This window comes from Venturia canescens, chromosome 6 (genome assembly GCF_019457755.1).
Source record: "Venturia canescens isolate UGA chromosome 6, ASM1945775v1, whole genome shotgun sequence".
NCBI lineage: Eukaryota > Metazoa > Arthropoda > Insecta > Hymenoptera > Ichneumonidae > Venturia > Venturia canescens.
Window position 1 is genome coordinate 6636014 of NC_057426.1, and position 16346 is coordinate 6652359.

General features: G+C 40.7%; 1 protein-coding gene and 1 long non-coding RNA gene across 2 annotated transcripts in view; one reads left to right on the forward strand and one right to left on the reverse strand.

Annotated features, from left to right (window-relative positions):
- Window positions 1–16346, forward strand: part of LOC122412365 (fibrillin-1-like) — a 92066-nt gene that overhangs the window by 19849 nt on the left and 55871 nt on the right. Inside the window, exon 2 of the mRNA XM_043421833.1 lies at window positions 15457–15645. Coding sequence (XP_043277768.1) covers window positions 15457–15645 — 189 coding nt within the window. The remainder of the gene's footprint in view (window positions 1–15456; window positions 15646–16346) is intronic.
- On the reverse strand, window positions 6043–7800 carry LOC122412377 (uncharacterized). Its single transcript, XR_006261334.1, has 3 exons — window positions 7668–7800; window positions 7441–7589; window positions 6043–6127 (listed from the first exon to the last, which is right to left on the reverse strand). It is a non-coding gene; the product is annotated as an uncharacterized lncRNA (long non-coding RNA).

Below are 16346 nucleotides of genomic sequence, written 5' to 3' on the forward strand. Positions count from 1 at the left end.
TCCCGGAGGACACGAAAGTGCGAGGGAGAGGGCGACCTGAGATTTTACTTGAGCGCAACGAAATTCAGTTTCGCGTGTGCGAATAAAAAGCACTTACAGGGTGTCTCCCAGATCCAACGGTCCATCAAATCCACAATTATTCTTGAACGCGTTCTTCCAGAGCATCTGCTTTTTGGATGGAAATCTTTCAGTTGTCCGTATCTCAGAAAAAAGGTTCCAGCAGCCATCGAATTTTCAATGAGAATCCGCCTGAAACCGTAATCTTCAAACTTTCATTCAGCAACAAGTATTTTCATTTCTTCTCTTCGTTTTTCCATTTAATCATTGTATAACCCTTTTAAGGAAGATTTTTCATCTCCTGAAATAAAATGTGATGGAAAAATAAACTATTTTATAGTTTCGTGCACACTCGGGCCAGATCTTGAGCCTACGTTTTTGGCCATTTGATTTGAAGCAGCCTGTATGCACAGACGAGCACCAATATCATGTTCCATTCAGGGATTCATCAAACGGAGCTTCAAAATTTGGACTAAGATAAGTTTTTGAAATGTGGCAAAGCTAACGACTCTCATTTCTTCATTGGAATCATTCCCTGCCTATCACAGACATTTTCAGAGTAACGAGTTTATGGAAAACGGAAAATCTACCACGATATTTGACTCGACTAATGCGAGGGAAATGAGTCTTCGAGTAGTTACCAAGCAGATGCCACGTGTAATTGAACCAATGTGAAAAACTGATGAATTTTTATTAACTTTCAGTACAAAATTACAAAAAAACGTCCACTACCCACTGCTCTATTATCGAACGTTTTTTTCCAAAACAAACAGAAGAATATTTCCATGTTTGACGATCGTTGACACGACAAACTTCTATGCCTTGACTCGATACCTCTATATTCCAAACTTGTAGCAAATACTACAACGAAATTTTCAATTAGCTTTAAATGAAACCAATTACTTCACAATCTGAAGGTCGATTCACTTACGAGACCACGAGTGACGGGTAGGCAGACCTAAAGGAATACCGAAGTCAATTGCCGTCCACTTTACTCAAAGTAATCACTGCATTCCAACAAACTTTCGTGATCAAATTAATTATCGATTTACCACGATCTGTGAGCTCGCAACACCGCGCCTAACATTTGAAAAAATTGTTCCGTTGAAATGTACTTCCAAATGCTGCGAACGCATTGGCTGTCAAGTTGGATCAGCTAGATGAAAATTGTGCGGTGTTATTTTATTTTCGACTTAAAATTTGAACCGTCCTCGAATAGTCTAGACAGGATGGCGTGCTTAATTTATGGTTGCTGTAAAAATTTCTAAGGGAAGACTCTTTCCCATCGCTCTTTCGATCGTAATGAAAAAGTATGAGCCCGCGCCGATGAGAAAAGAAAAGTCGATTAAATGGCATTTGATACTGTTGGAAAGTTTCGTTGATTCGACCACGCAGTGTTCTCGGTCAGAACGAATGGTCCGCGTTGGACCGAAATATTTTTTCAATACCTTTAACGTTCTTGTGATCGCGTGTTAAATGATTGGCGACCCCGAAAGAGAATGTGATCGAAAGATTTTAGATTACTGCATTTTGCGAGTATTCGGCGTCTCGTTTCGTTTCAACCTGGATGACCGTTTCGTGAATTTTCATTTCCGGGCATTCCGAGCATCCGCATTTGGAGTACTGGATTCATCGATTTCAGTTACGAAAACAAGTGATGCGCTTCTGGATTACTTTTCATTTTCGACTTTGATTGAACCCTCGCACCCAACTCTCTCGCCTGTTTTAAGGTTATCCATTGGCATGTTGGATTTTTCATTTTAAATAATCAATATTTCGTAGGCTAGTTCGATGCTCCAGGAACGTCGTGAGTGGGTCTCGTATCCTCGAAAAAGCCTGCGCGCTAAATTTCGACCGAATCCTTGGTACCAGCTGTTCGGGAATTCATCAGTTTTAAAGTAGAAGAAAATTACAATACGAAACGAAATGCTCTCGTCGTTGGCTGTGTCTCCCTCGTTTAACGACTTGGTCTGTCGCTGCTGGTTTTCCTTCAACGTGGGCATGTACAAGGCTTCCATTTTCCAGGGGCAGATGCATGTAAACTAGAAAAACAGCATGAGATAGAGGAAAAGGGAGCCCTAGAAACTGTAGGGAAGAAGTGCAGGAAGATAAAGAGCAGGATAGAGGTGAACGGTGTACCAGAAAGAGGCAGAGTGTAAGATGAGCAGATAAGGACGAGAAAGAGAAAAGGAGATGGAGAGAGAGAGAGAGAGAGTGTGTTCACAGGGTCGAGCTTCGACGGTTCCTCGCTTCAGAGGTTTTGCAATCTCCTCATTCTGGTTTCCTTCATACATTGTGAAGCTTCCCACTGCATACGTATTCTCTTAGACTCTTTACCTGATGTAAACTTTTCTCTGTTGTCTCTGTTCGCTCTTTATTTCTTCCTCTTTTTGCGCGTAGTCACGTTTTCGTTATCTCTGATCCACGAGGCCCTTAGCCCCATGATTTCCGTTCCACCGGCTGTGTTTCGCTGACCAAAGCTTCCTCCAACTGGTGCGCGCCTAAATGACGTCGCGAGAGCAGTGTATTTTGTACTTTGTCGCTACGAAGCCATTGGGAAAGGTGCCAAACGGGGAAGCTAAAAATGTGCAAAGGGACACACGAAATGCGAGGAAAAACGAAAGAAGCGGATGAGAGAGGGAAAGGACTCGGTATTCGGGTCTGCTTGCATATTGCTCCGTTGAATTATTATTTTTTGAGATCAGAACAAATGCCAAGTTTTATTTTTTGCTGAAGCAAATATAAAAATGTTTAAGGTGGTTCTGTATGTACACGTACGAGCTGAAAGTTTGAGCCGCTGCGTACAATGAAATCCAATGCTCATGCTGCCGGCTACACCGTTTTGTCGAAGCTTGTACACTCTGCTTGTCCTACACGCCTCATGCACGAATAGGTCCTCTAGAAAGTGCCACTGTAATCGTGGCAACAACGCCATTCGTTCGAAATACCAATTCAATTGAGAAAGGTGGTCAAACATTTGAGAAAAGAGCTTTCATATTGTTTTGTATCGCGTACAAAATGTGTTATACTAAAATCTACATAAAGACTGTTATTACACCATATTTAAATTTCAGCCGGTTCTTAAGACTTCAACAAACGTACAGAACTTCGCGTACTTCTGTCACGTGTTCTACGGTTGATCGCTGTCATGCTGGATGCGGACTGTCAAACGGAGGACAGTGAGTTCTCACCATTTGATAACGCGATTGAAAAATAATTGTGATTACATTGAAAAATTTATGCTTCACGAATTTTAATGACTCTTGAGTACCCTCGTCAGCCGAATCGTAATATGCATCACATTTTCATGTATCTCATTGAGTATCGTCATGAAATGAGTGATCGTACAGAAGTCAATGTATTGTTCACTCGCCGTGAAAATTGTCGAGTATTTTTTGAGTTTTTTGTCAACGTTTAATGTGTCTTGCAGTGTCTACGAGCCGCAAGAGAAAACATTCCATTACGAAATGAAATTGAGCGTAAATTAAACTCACTTTAATCTCAAACCATCAAACGAGAGAGCTCAGAGCTGCTTTAGGTGTGCCCATAGAGCATTCAATGGCGACCAAAGCCCCTGGCGTCGAAAAACAATGCACCGCATAAACATCAGAAAAAAACGTTCATCTTTTTAAATCCAGACGTTACAAGGAGATATCAAAAATAGAGTAAATCTCTGGACGAATTTGGGGAAAAGGGATTTACATATTTCCGGTTACTAACTGGAGACAAATTGCCCGAGGAATGTGTCGACCACCGACCCTATTCCTGTTTCTCCGCGTACAAATTAATCCCCCATTACTCTACTATTCCAGAGCCTGAAATCACGTGTGGGAAAGATAGGTTTTTTTCACATTATGCCGGAAAGTAAAATGACACGCGAATGAAAAGTGGTTTTACGTAATTCTAAATGATATGCGATAACTCAAGTTGTTGAGACGGTAAACGTAATTTATTAAATTGAAAAAAAAGTTTTGAAAAGATTAAATTTGAATGAGATTAAGAATCCAACGTTTTCCGATGGAGAGAACGGCCGGATATTTTGTTTTCGATTCAGAAGTGCCTTAATTTTTCGTCTGTTCCCATTAATCCTTCAAGTGCACGATGATGCACCTCCATTATACTTTTTACACAGATATTATGCTGCATATACTTTTTTATTGTGCATGTACTCCGGGGGGAAGCGGAGATTTACCGGAATCCCGGTTTTTCGTGAGCCCGAGATAATACAAAGGGGGAGCTTTTGACCATGACTCTTCGCGTTCCAGAGTATAACCGATACGTGTAAACGGAGAAAACAAAACGCGAAAGCAGGGAAGCCGCTTCCCCGTTTATCTTTCGGCTTGGGAGTCGCTCTTGCATCCCCAGCTATGATTTATAAACGTAAACGGGCTTTTTATCTCCGGAAAAATCCCCGTTTTCCCACGCTTTATAGCGCACATCGACTGCCGGCAAACAAAAACAGGCTCCGACCCATTTCGCTTTGCAAATTTTTCTCGGTTATATGGGTGCTCATTTCGTACGAGCTCTTCCAAAATTTCAGTATGCTCGACATCGAGGAATCCTACGTGAGACTTCCGAGCAATAAACATTTTTGCACAAATTTATATTTGAGCAAGTAGGAAAAGTCGATTCTTCATGATTATTCAATAATCCGTTGCCGGAAAAGTCTATTTTGGAATATATATTTTCTCAATGACTTTGTGGCCCATTTAACATTGATCAGTGTCGAATTCTTTCGGTATCTTTCGGTTCTATTTCAAAAAAATTCTATTCTAGGATATCTTGATCGTGGATAAAAGTAATTGGAAATCGAGCTTCTTATCATGATCAATTATCGGTGATTGAAACAGTAGAGCGAATAACACGGTGTGGATTGATCGACTGAGAAATCGAACGCTCATAAATCGGATGTTTTTTAAAAATTCTAATTATTGTATTTGATATTATCAAGAGTCTTATTTACACTACTATTTTGTGAATAAGTTATTGATAACCACTAAGGATTCGTTATCAACTGAAGGCTGATAATGTGCGAAGGAGCTGTTAAGGTGTCACTTGAGAGCGACTGAAACTTGGAACTAATTGCAGTGATTTTATTTGAATGAGATATCGATCAAGTGTTTTTCAAGTCCCACGATGCCCGCTCTACAAAAATTGGATTTCCACTAAGCCGAAGGAAATAACTTTTCCGTTATTGATACTCGTTACGTAGAGATACGCGAAGGAAACGGAGGTTCGTAATCCTTGGGATTGGATTCAGAAAAATGCGGAGAAGAACAGAAGCAGTGAAAACCCTTAAGGCCGAGAAGATTCTTCGTAAGTTCCGGAATGAAAGAAGCTTTATCGCTCTTACGAATAGAACTAGCAGAAAGGTTAAGCACGTAGATGTTCGTAGCCATCGATTTATCGATTTCCATAGTTTCGTGAAAAGCTTTGCGTCCTTGAATAGTTGAACACCGCGTTCAGAACCTTAATTTATGTGGTTCGTATCCACAGTAATATAGCGAACTTGTAAATGTATGGGAATATATGTATGTATGGTTGTACAAAGCCACGATGATTCATGATGTTCTTCAGCATCATGGGGAGAGAAAGAGACGTATTGAAAAGCTTCGATCGCATTGATAAAGGTGTGCGAGATCCTCGACAGTCTGCCAGCTGGAGTTCGAACGATGCTAACCATGCATTCTCCGTAACTGTGCATCGAATGCTTAAAACGTTGTACTCTATGGAAGGCATGCAGGGTTTTTGCACACTTGAATTTTGAAGAGCAAATTTTCTCTTCGATTCATGTTGATGAGTCGTAATTGAGGGGGTCGTGTGGCAGCTGGATTTTATGGGGGTTTTTCGCGATTTTTTTGCGGGGAGGAATAAAAACGTAGACTTTTGAAATTCCGAGGGTTTATTTATTGGTATTTTAATTCTATAATAGAATTTTTAAACTCTGATATCTCGGGTATATATTCGGTGTAAAACTACTCCAGAGGAACCCCCAAGATTTCCGGGGATTGGTTTGAGATCGAAAAACCAAAGAGCGTTTTGATGTGTAAAGCAGTGGCTGTCGCCTGAACTGAAATCATACAGAAATATTAAAAATTGAAGGATTTTCACGCTTTGAAAGATTTCTGAAAATTGAAATTTTGTGTTTCGAAGCGTCCTAAAACTCCAGCTGCCACACGGGGCGACCCCCTTAGTGAGCAATGGGTGTGGACCGTTTTCTGTACAATTTTATTTTTTAATCTTTTTCCTTAAGAGAGAGAGAGAGAGAGAGAGGAATGAGGAAGGAAGGGGGCGGAATGTTCACCACGCCATGAAAGCTTCTGTGATGTGTAAGAATTGACCAAGCAACGTTAGCAAAGGCTCACACCCTGCTATTGTTGTCGCGAAATTGTGCTCGTATTACTATATCTACGCTCGCTCATACATATTTTCTACATTTGCACAGCATAATATATTTCTCGTGAAAAGTGATTGCCAATCACTTCGCGTCGAAGTTTCACGCCCCCCAGATACGTATGACGCACCACAGAGGCCGCAGGAGGTCCATGCAACTCCGAAGAGTGTTTTTTTTTCCCTCTCAGCGCGAGTCTGCAACGTCACGGTGACGAATGTTTTTTCCAGAGCTTTGGAGTTCAATAAAAAACTCATTTTTATGGATACTAATTTACTAAAAAGGACGGAAAACGAGGCATGAAAATAATCGAATTATTTCGCGAGAAGAAATCCCAACATTTTTGTATTCTCTCTCTCACAAAGATAGACTCTAACACACAAATTCAACGAACACTCCTTGATTACGTGCAGTATGGAGGATCATCGGTTTCGAGCCCTTGTGAAACGATTTGTATCGAATATTGTGTCGATTTGAAAAATGTACGAATTCTTGTGACTTTCGTTGACATCAATAGATCTGGAACTAACTTTTGACACAGAAAAAATAAAACCTTTGAAAAAAGGTTTTTTGTTGTTGTTACAACAAGCAGTCGACATTAGTTTTCGTATTTTTTGTACCCAAATGATTGATTGTGCTGCAGAGCTCCCTTGACCAGTTGTCTCCTTCGCCAAATCGATTTTTCATTAGCAGGTACACTCGATTCATTAAGAGACAACTGTAGGAGAGAATTGATGACATTTTTTGCTCTTCCTCCGCGAGCTAAAGTGAAACTGTACACTCGAGCCGTAAACGGTATAAGAGTAAAATTTATCACTGACCCGTGTGTGAGAGTATACGTCAAGTTCTCTCGCCGGTCCAAGAGAGTCTTTTTCTTCCGGAGATAATAAGTGACAAAAGTTTAAGTCGATGAAGGATAGAGGGGGGAAATGGAATTGTCGAGTGCCTCGAAGATCCGTTGGAAGGACGTTTGAGTCTTTTTTTAACTGTACCTGCGAACGGGGGACGAAAGAAACCGACCACCCAGTGCGTAAAAAGCCCTCACAAAATCTTCAGATATATTTTCACTATAACGATGTAGATTTAAGCCGGAATACGAGTTCATGGTCGTCGAAGTATCGGACGCCGATACTGCTTATGCCTATAACAATTATTCCGAGTCATACATAAGGACCCAATTTGCCTATCAGCGTTGAAACGTCGGCTTAATAAATCTTACATTGGAAGCGAAAAATCGATTAGCCGCAGAACTGCAAGTCTCCGAAAAAATCATCCGAATCATTTCCGACGCTCGAACATCGGTGCGTGTGGCCTCAGCGTTGCTCCGAGTCGAGCGCTCCGGACTAGGTCAATACTCGACTGCTTGCTTAGCCATCAATTGCTAAGCGGAAGTAATTTTTGTCCCCATGGCAATAAGCCTGCTGAAACTCTACAGAAATATGGACCTCTCCACTCGTCAGATTTATCTCCTCGTCCCCGTATACTGAGATGTGACCGAGCGTCTTTGAAAAGACATTTCTGACGTTTGCTCAATGTTTTGAACATGAAAATATATATATTCGCCAGTGGAATCGATATTAAAAAGATCACAAATACTAAAAACACTTCATTCGTAATTGTATCCAGACGCACCAGAATTCTATATGACTGGCACACCGGTTCTCTCTAAATTGCGTAAGAGCACTATGCCTCGATATGCAGTTGGCTTATAGAGCGCTAGGAGGATTGGAGGAAATGAGAGGAAACGGGGGTAGGTTTGGAACGCTTGCGCCTTAATCGCGACTAATGCTATGATTTGTGAATACTATCTGTAACACTTGACGCTCGGCTGCATCCCCCCTCTCTTTTCCTCTATATATAATGATATATAATACGCACATGGATATCCATGAATCGTTGCACCGCGATGTATCCTCAGGCTCGCAATGATTGAACTCGATTTGCTTGTGCACTCTGCACTGCAATGCAGCACAACCACCGGCTATTGCGATACACGAAGCTCAACTAGCGCGCACGTACACATTTGCGTTACATAGATTCAAAACGATAGGTATATATCGGGCGATGATTCACGCGTATCGACAGAGTTATCCCTTCGGACTGGCCTGTGTACGCAGCAGGACGTGTTGAGCACAGAATTATTGCTAGTTGCTATCGAATATCCTACGCGCGCATCCATATTGCGGTTAAAGTTCAATCTCGTCAGGAAGAGAATCATCGATAATTCAGTGATACACAAAATCCTGGCGCATATGTCACTGACAGTGAAAACTTTTATCTAAGCAAATAGCCTGGATAACTCGGAGGAATCTTTCGACAAGGGTGTTCACCGATTGAGTTTCTCACTCGTTCATACAATTATCGTTCGAATCAGTTGATGCAATTTCCTGGATTTAGAATGAATCGTTGAGAATTTGTTGATTTTTAAAGATTTTTTGGTTCATTTTCTTGCGTTGACATTTCAGATATTTTTGGAAAAGTCCACTGTTAAGAATCGAGCAGTTTTCCCACCTCGATTTTATTCTGTGGAAGAATAAAAATGATCGGGAATTTGGACAATGTCGGATGGAGTGGAAGACTGTTCAACAGGAATCGGAGCAGGAAACGTCTTTCGATACAGAATTTTATTCGCACCAACGTGCCTTTTTTTCTTGTATCACTGATTCTCCACTTCGGCTGTAAGTGAAAGTACATATCGTCGGAGCGGGTTCGGCGTAATTCACGCATTGACTTGTTCGCTAATATTTGAACTTGCGCAGCAAACATACATGCTTCTTGAAGAAAAACGATTTTTGAGGAAGAAACGATGCTACGAGGAATGAGAGACCGCGTCGTGATCTTTTCGCTCTCTGCGAGAGCAAACGCTCGGTCCGATCGAATGTTTTCAACACTGTTATTTAATCCGACTTGTGTACTAGCTTGCTCTAAACTTTTTTTCAAAGACGAGAGTCGAAATATTTTATGATTCGTTTGTATTTTGAGCTCGTCAATGAGAGATGAAGATTAAGATTTCAATTATTTTCAAGTTTCATTTATTTTCTCTCCAATCTTCTTCCAACGAGAGCACATTTTATTGGGGTTGATTTTAGTCGAATTGAAATACCTTTTAGAGATTGAATGAGAGTCTGCTCATTAGTGATAGCAGCAGCGATAGGAATTTTTAATTTTTTCAAAAAACATCCAATGCACTTGAATCAAGTGGCCAAGTATGATTAAGTGAAACATCGATAAAATTAATCTAGATTTCCTACTTTTCAGTAAAAGGCTGCAGAAGCTCGCGAGTTTGTGTTAAAGTGTTCCTGTATTTTTAGAATTTGCTTTCTCGAGATTGCATCATAATTTCTACACACGAGGAATATCGGCGTTTCAATTATATCGATAAATCAATAGCTCCCGTATATTTGATTGATTACCTCTCACGAATTTGTTCCCATGGCGCAAAATGATGTTAGATAATCCAGCGTTCGTCAATCCCGAATTTTATTCTGATAAAAAATGTTCCTCTCGCACCACAATTCGTTTACAATCCTTTCACGTATATCGAATTTTTTGAATCTCTTTGCTCAAGCTTTTCGTACGTTTCTATACTCGTTTTCACGATATTCAAAGGATAATTTCTTAGTAGCCATCAAAGTTACAGTTTCTTTTGGACATTTTTTCCGATCGTTCGCATTTCAGTGTGCAGGCAATGAAACTTGGAGAAACAACTGGGCACTCACTATTGCAAGTGCTAGTCAATCTCACGGAATTTGTTGTTGATTACGATTTTTAGCGGGTCATTGAAAAGGCAACGAAAAAGCAACAGCAACTGTAGAAAATTTCATACGTACAAACGCGCGTGCAGATTTTGAAGGCAGATTATGAGCAGAGAGGAGATTATTAGCGGTGGGAAAATAAAAGTAAAAAACGTGCTTTGCGGTGATTGGGAAGAGTGTAAATCTTCTTAAAGGCCGTGTTGCGTCGGATCTGTACACAAGCCCTGTAAACAGACGTATAGATGTAGTTCTCGTCGTTCTCGTGCGTCTCACCTCTCGTTCAGAGCTTTTGCGTGAATTTTTATCTTCTGGCCGGCGTGTCTCTCGTAAAATATATTTCTCCATCGAGAGAAATATACGAGGTACGCCCATAGTGCGAAACCAACCACGATTCTCAGTTTTCTCACTCCCCGGCTCTCGCTCTGGCTTGCTTCTTCCCTCTCGAATTCGTTCTTGTTCGAATATACGTATAAATTTTTCCTAATACACGACTCATCATTGATTACGTTACCTTGAGATTTCGCTCGATTGAGACATCGGCTTGTCCCGGCTTGTCGTTCGACGAATTTACGATTCGCTGGTATACAGCTCATAACCGAGATTTTTAAACCTTTTTTATTGCAGTGGTTCAATTGGAGTGTTAGCCAAACATTTGCGCGTGTGACTGAGCTGCGGAAATTGCGTTGCATCGAAACTCTTGTCCGAGCTATTTTCGAGTCTCGTACTTCGAGTTTTCTCCTTTCTTTTTTTTCACCGTCAGAAAGTTTAATAACGAGAGCTGGAGTGACGACGTGGCGAGTTTAGAGCAAGGAAGTGGCTTCCGCGGACAATAATTGTGCGTTTTAATTCATAACGAATTAACTTTTATTTTCATCACGATGAAAACGTCACGCGAGAGGATTATAAATATTTTTACTTCAACGCGTTTGTTCCGAGTTTAAATCCTGGAGAATGATGAAAACAAAAAGTTTTGATAATCCGACGATTAACACGAGAACCGAGCCAGCACCGACACTTTTTATCGAGTATTTTACCAAACTAATGTAAATATATCCGTGCAAATTTGTATATTTCGTATATTAAATTGATGAGGTGTTACAGACGTGTAACGCCGAAACGCCGCAGGGGCAATTTCGGTGGATGGTAAAATCACGGTACACGCACCGATGAATATTAATTACCGATCGTGGTGGCTCCACTCATTAGGCCATTCGATTAATGCAAGCTGCGAGGGAGAAGGATGAGAAGAAGGGGAGTGTGAGAGAGAAGCCTCGTGAAATTCGACACTCGCTTTTGCCTTTCGGTATCCATTGCTGCGACACTCTTGGGACGGTGAAAATTATCGATGAATTCGATTCGCTGGAATTCCGCACCAATTAAAGGGCCAATGAGAAGGAGAAAGCTGCGAAATGCCGAGCAAAGTGCTCTCAATCTTTTTCTTCCCTTCGCAGTTTCCTCACCCTACTATTCTAGTGTTCACAGTATACAGCGAAACTTTATCGAATATCGACTCAGCTTTAAATTTTCCTGTGGGACCATTTACCGAGAATGAATATTTAGCATTCCGTAATTACTGGCGTATCAGTATCTCGACGCATTCTCCAGTCTGCTGTTCATAAAAGCCGCGGGTATTCATTGAAATTTGATGCCTTAACAATTGCCGTCGTTCTTCCGAACCTTCACAGTAAATTTGAAACTCATCTAATATTGAAACGACGAGACAAGACTGCGAAACCGGAACTCTCCCTTGCATTCGATACACGAAGAAAACTAATTCGTTTCGTATAATGAGGAATATATTATTTTTCAAGAATTTTCAAACTATTTATGCACCGATTACCAACAGCACCTATTTTTTGAATTTTCCAATTTTTCGTCTCTTCAATTCTAAACAGCTTCATGTGGATGGCAAAAAGTGATGCACGTCATTTTGTTTTCGATTGTTATTCATCGTGTCAGCACTTACCGATAAGTGAAAATTTATTGTAAATTATAAATTTTCACTGTCAGCATGGTAAATTCTATGATAAATACACGAATGTACACCGAGTACGTGAGACATTTTACCATACATAGTTTTTTTTGAGGGTCGCCCGAGCATACTTTACACTACAAATATTTGAAGTAACTGAAAACATTTTTTACTATGCTCATAGAGAAAAAGACTCTTGAGTCTTTTGAATATAGAAGGTATGAATATTGGTCTTTTTACCATGGTGGATGTTCTTATTACTGCTCTTCGAATTAATGCTGCAATGCGGTACGTATATACTGTCCCCGAGATACTTAGTACTCTCCTCTAGAATGTTCTCGGTGTAAATGAGAAAAATGAGAAACATTTATGAGGCATGGAGAAGGTATCGAGCGTTGAATAAATTGTTAAGCGAATTACAGAATTTCATTATGTTTAGAAGGCATATCGTGCTCTGGACACAATTTCATCCTGGATCAAATGATTTCCAATTCAAATGTTTATTTCTCACTCAAGTTTCTGACTGTTCGGTCAGAAAGTTGAGTTTGACGTGGCCCGGAGAAATCCTGCGGGCTTTTCGGTTCCCCCGTATTTCGTAATGTGCGTATGTAATTTTCCTCCATAAATGTGGTTGTCGAAACTCGGCGAAGGTAAACGACAGGAGCCTGTGGTATGGACGTTGGATGAGCGTACAACTCGCTTTCGTATGAGATATTTTCGATAACGTTTTGCCGGACTCCAGAGGGTGGTCCAAGATGGTTTAACGAGCAAAAGCTATTACCCGCGGTGAGGGCAGGTCCCCCGTAGGAACTGCGGACGTCCTGGTCGACTGTGAGCTTAACCGACCTCGCTGTACTTTTAAAGGAAGCCAAAAGAATAGCAGAGGAGAGAGGAAGAGGGAGGGGGAGAGAAAGAAAGGAAAAAGTAACTTACAACACTCGAAAGTCTCCGCTTTAATGCGGTACTGATGCCGAAGAGCTCGTCAGAGCAGTATTCTAGGGCTTTGTTATTGCTCTCGCGGTTAACGCGAGGAGAGTTTCGCCGCGAGCCGATTAGACGCTGTTATCCCAAAGACCGCCGAAAAATATATTATGTTACCTCAGGATTATTAAAATTTAATCTCCTCCCTCTTCTTATTCTCGTGGCTACATGTATAAACATATTTTTACGATGGTTAAATCTCTTCCCGAATAAAAATCGATCGGAATGAATATTTATATTTTCGCATATGACCGCTGCTCCGGAATAAAAAAAAATTTAACACACTGCTTAACGATAGCTTAGAGAAAGTCCGGGAGCGATTTTAGGCTATTAACTGTCTGCTTTAGTCGAGATTGCTTCTCACACGACGCAACGTCGACGCTTATCGCTTTGCCGGTAGCCACCGTGTTCTCCAATACCTGACGTATCCACTTAACTCTACTTTACTCTTAAATGCGTAATCCTACGATTCTGATGGAAAAAACAAACTTTGATAGCAGAGCTTCGGAATATTTCGTGGACATATGACTCGAGGAGATTCGAAAAGCGATTTCAGGGAGAACACTGTTCGTCGGATTTCTTTCTTGCGGAAGCCAAAGGCTTCTAATTAGAATTTTCAAAAAATCGATTTTTTTATTGCGTTTTTCGAAGGTATACATGTTTAAAAGTATCATACTAAAATTTTGTAAAGATCTGCGTATACCTGCCTCTGTTTAAACGCGTTTTTCTCAAAATTAGGTTTTTGGACGACTCCCGTTGATAAAATCTCCGAGACCATGCAACCGCGATCCTTACCAAAATTTTACCACATGTTTTTTATGACTATAGCTACAGCGCATGTCATACGAATTTTGAAATTTTGAGCGGAACTATTTTTTTTTTTGCAAAAAACGATGAAAAAAACGTGCTTTTTCGTAGTTTTTGGAAAAATGGCCGCGATTTTGTCGTTTTTAAAAAAACCAAAAATCGTATGATATGCGCTACAGCCATATCGAATCTACAACCATTTTTTTCTCCCATCATCCGTTCCAGAGATTTTATCAACAGCGCACGCACTCATCTTTTTTTTTGAGCCTGTCTTCTCCTCCACTTTTTCTGTACGAAAACTGGCTAAAATAAATATAAAAAGTTTTTTGTGTATTTTAAGAGCGTATTTTTTAGGCCGACACATTTTATAAAACTGTCTTTTTTGCCCCTCTAATTAGGGTAGACCCCTTAATTTCGAAACTTGTATTCGCCACTTCGTTTCCCCACCCGAACCAAACCTCTCGACTAATTCTTTGGCGATTGGTTTTCGTTGGTTAAATCACGTTACGTTTACCGCAAAGTAACGTTTCGTCGGCTGATATTTTTCCTCGTATCAGCGCACGATTACTGCCACGTAATATCGGGAAGCACACTGTTTTTTTTTCTATTTTTACGACACTCTAGTGTCGAATGATTATACCAATGCAGCATATACTCGTTAAAATATCGTAAAATTCGTTCTTAAAATATGGACGAGAGTTTTCCAACGGGAGTTGGTCGATTTTTGGCTGATGATTTCTTCAAAATATTCGAGCACGATAAAAGTATCAATAAAGAAGCAAAAGAGTGTGTTTTTCGATGGTACGCGCACGGCTCGTAGATCGTAAACTACATTTTTAATGAGCGGCGCCTAACAGACGCCATGCAATGATATTTTACTCGAGAATATTCTTAAGAAATTGTTTGATCTGACTTGAGTAACCGAATGAATATTCATGGAATTCTAACCCATTGCGTATCGAGCGATATCGAGGGAGAAATAAAGTTGTAAACTCTTTATAGAATGCTCGATGTTGCGCGCCGTGATTCCTGCCAGTATTTTTCTACATCTTGTTCAGCAGAGTGCTTGCTTTACTCGAGTTTGTTTCGAAATATATTTGAAGATTCTTTGCCACTTCACGTTGATTGGATTTCAGCTTCGTTGCGGACTGCTTCTCGCTCATTCGTGCTTCCATTCAATTTTCATTCTTCTTAAGGGAGCGCGGAGTAAATACGAACACCGCAATATTTCTGTACTCCAATTGATTCCCACTCGATTTACGAAAAGATCGCGAGTATATCGCACTCCCCGCTAAAACTCAATTCAAGAATTCTACTCAATTGGAGCCTTCATTTCTTCGCTCCCCTTCCTCTCTCCGAGCTCGGCATCGAGACAATGAAATAACAAGAAGGTGCAAGAATAACGTACCACAGATTCAACGTTAAAATTCGAAAAGTTATTGAACTTCGATCCTTTTCGTTTCGAGAGATGAAATTGCTTTGTAATATTGCAGGGTCGCTGCTTCCGGAGTGTCAACCCGCCCAACCACCCGAGTGGGGAAACTTGGTCGAAAGAATACTGGAAGACGGTACCAGACAAACGGTCTTCTCGTGCGACGAAGGTCGCAGGTTGAAGGGTCATAAAATCGCGACTTGCATTTTCGATCAATGGGACGTGCCAACACCGGAATGCGTTCTCTACGGTGAGTCCCCAAGCTGCCAGTTATAATTTTCAACTTTGTTTTCAGCGCAGTTTATTCAGCGTGCGTCGAGACTTTCAGCTTCAAATTTTTAGCCGCATTTTGCTTTCTAGTTTCCCACAGACATTTTCACCGTCCAAAGAAAAAAAAGACAAGAAAAAAAAATGATTATTAAAAATAAAGTCTGAGGGATCAAGAAATACGAGATAAAGCGACAACAAACAATGTTCTCCGTTTAGTCGATGGAATGCCGGCGTTAACGCAGTGTAAATTATGCAAAGATATGCGAATTTAAGGTGTCGTAGTGATATCTCAATTACCGGGCCATTGATATCTCGTTAAGCTCGAATTATTTAACGATCGTTGAATGAATTCTTCATTAGCGAATAAGCAAAGGGCCAAAACGAGGAAGAGCATTACACTCGATTCAAGATATATACGTACTCTAAAAAGGATTCCCGGGTGAGCTGTGTAATGCCGCTTCCCAGAGAGAATCGGAAATATACGCACGCAGAGAAAGAAAGGGAAAGAGAGGGCGGCTGGGAGGGATGAGTCATCATGCGGGTGGTGGTTTACCCGAGCGACAAATTAATTTCCCATTCCATTTTCCGAGCGAAAACCGCGAATTCGACGACCCGTTTAAAGAGAGGAAATATAATGAAAACAAAAGTCCCGTAGATAGAAAGAGAGAGAGAGAGAGAAAG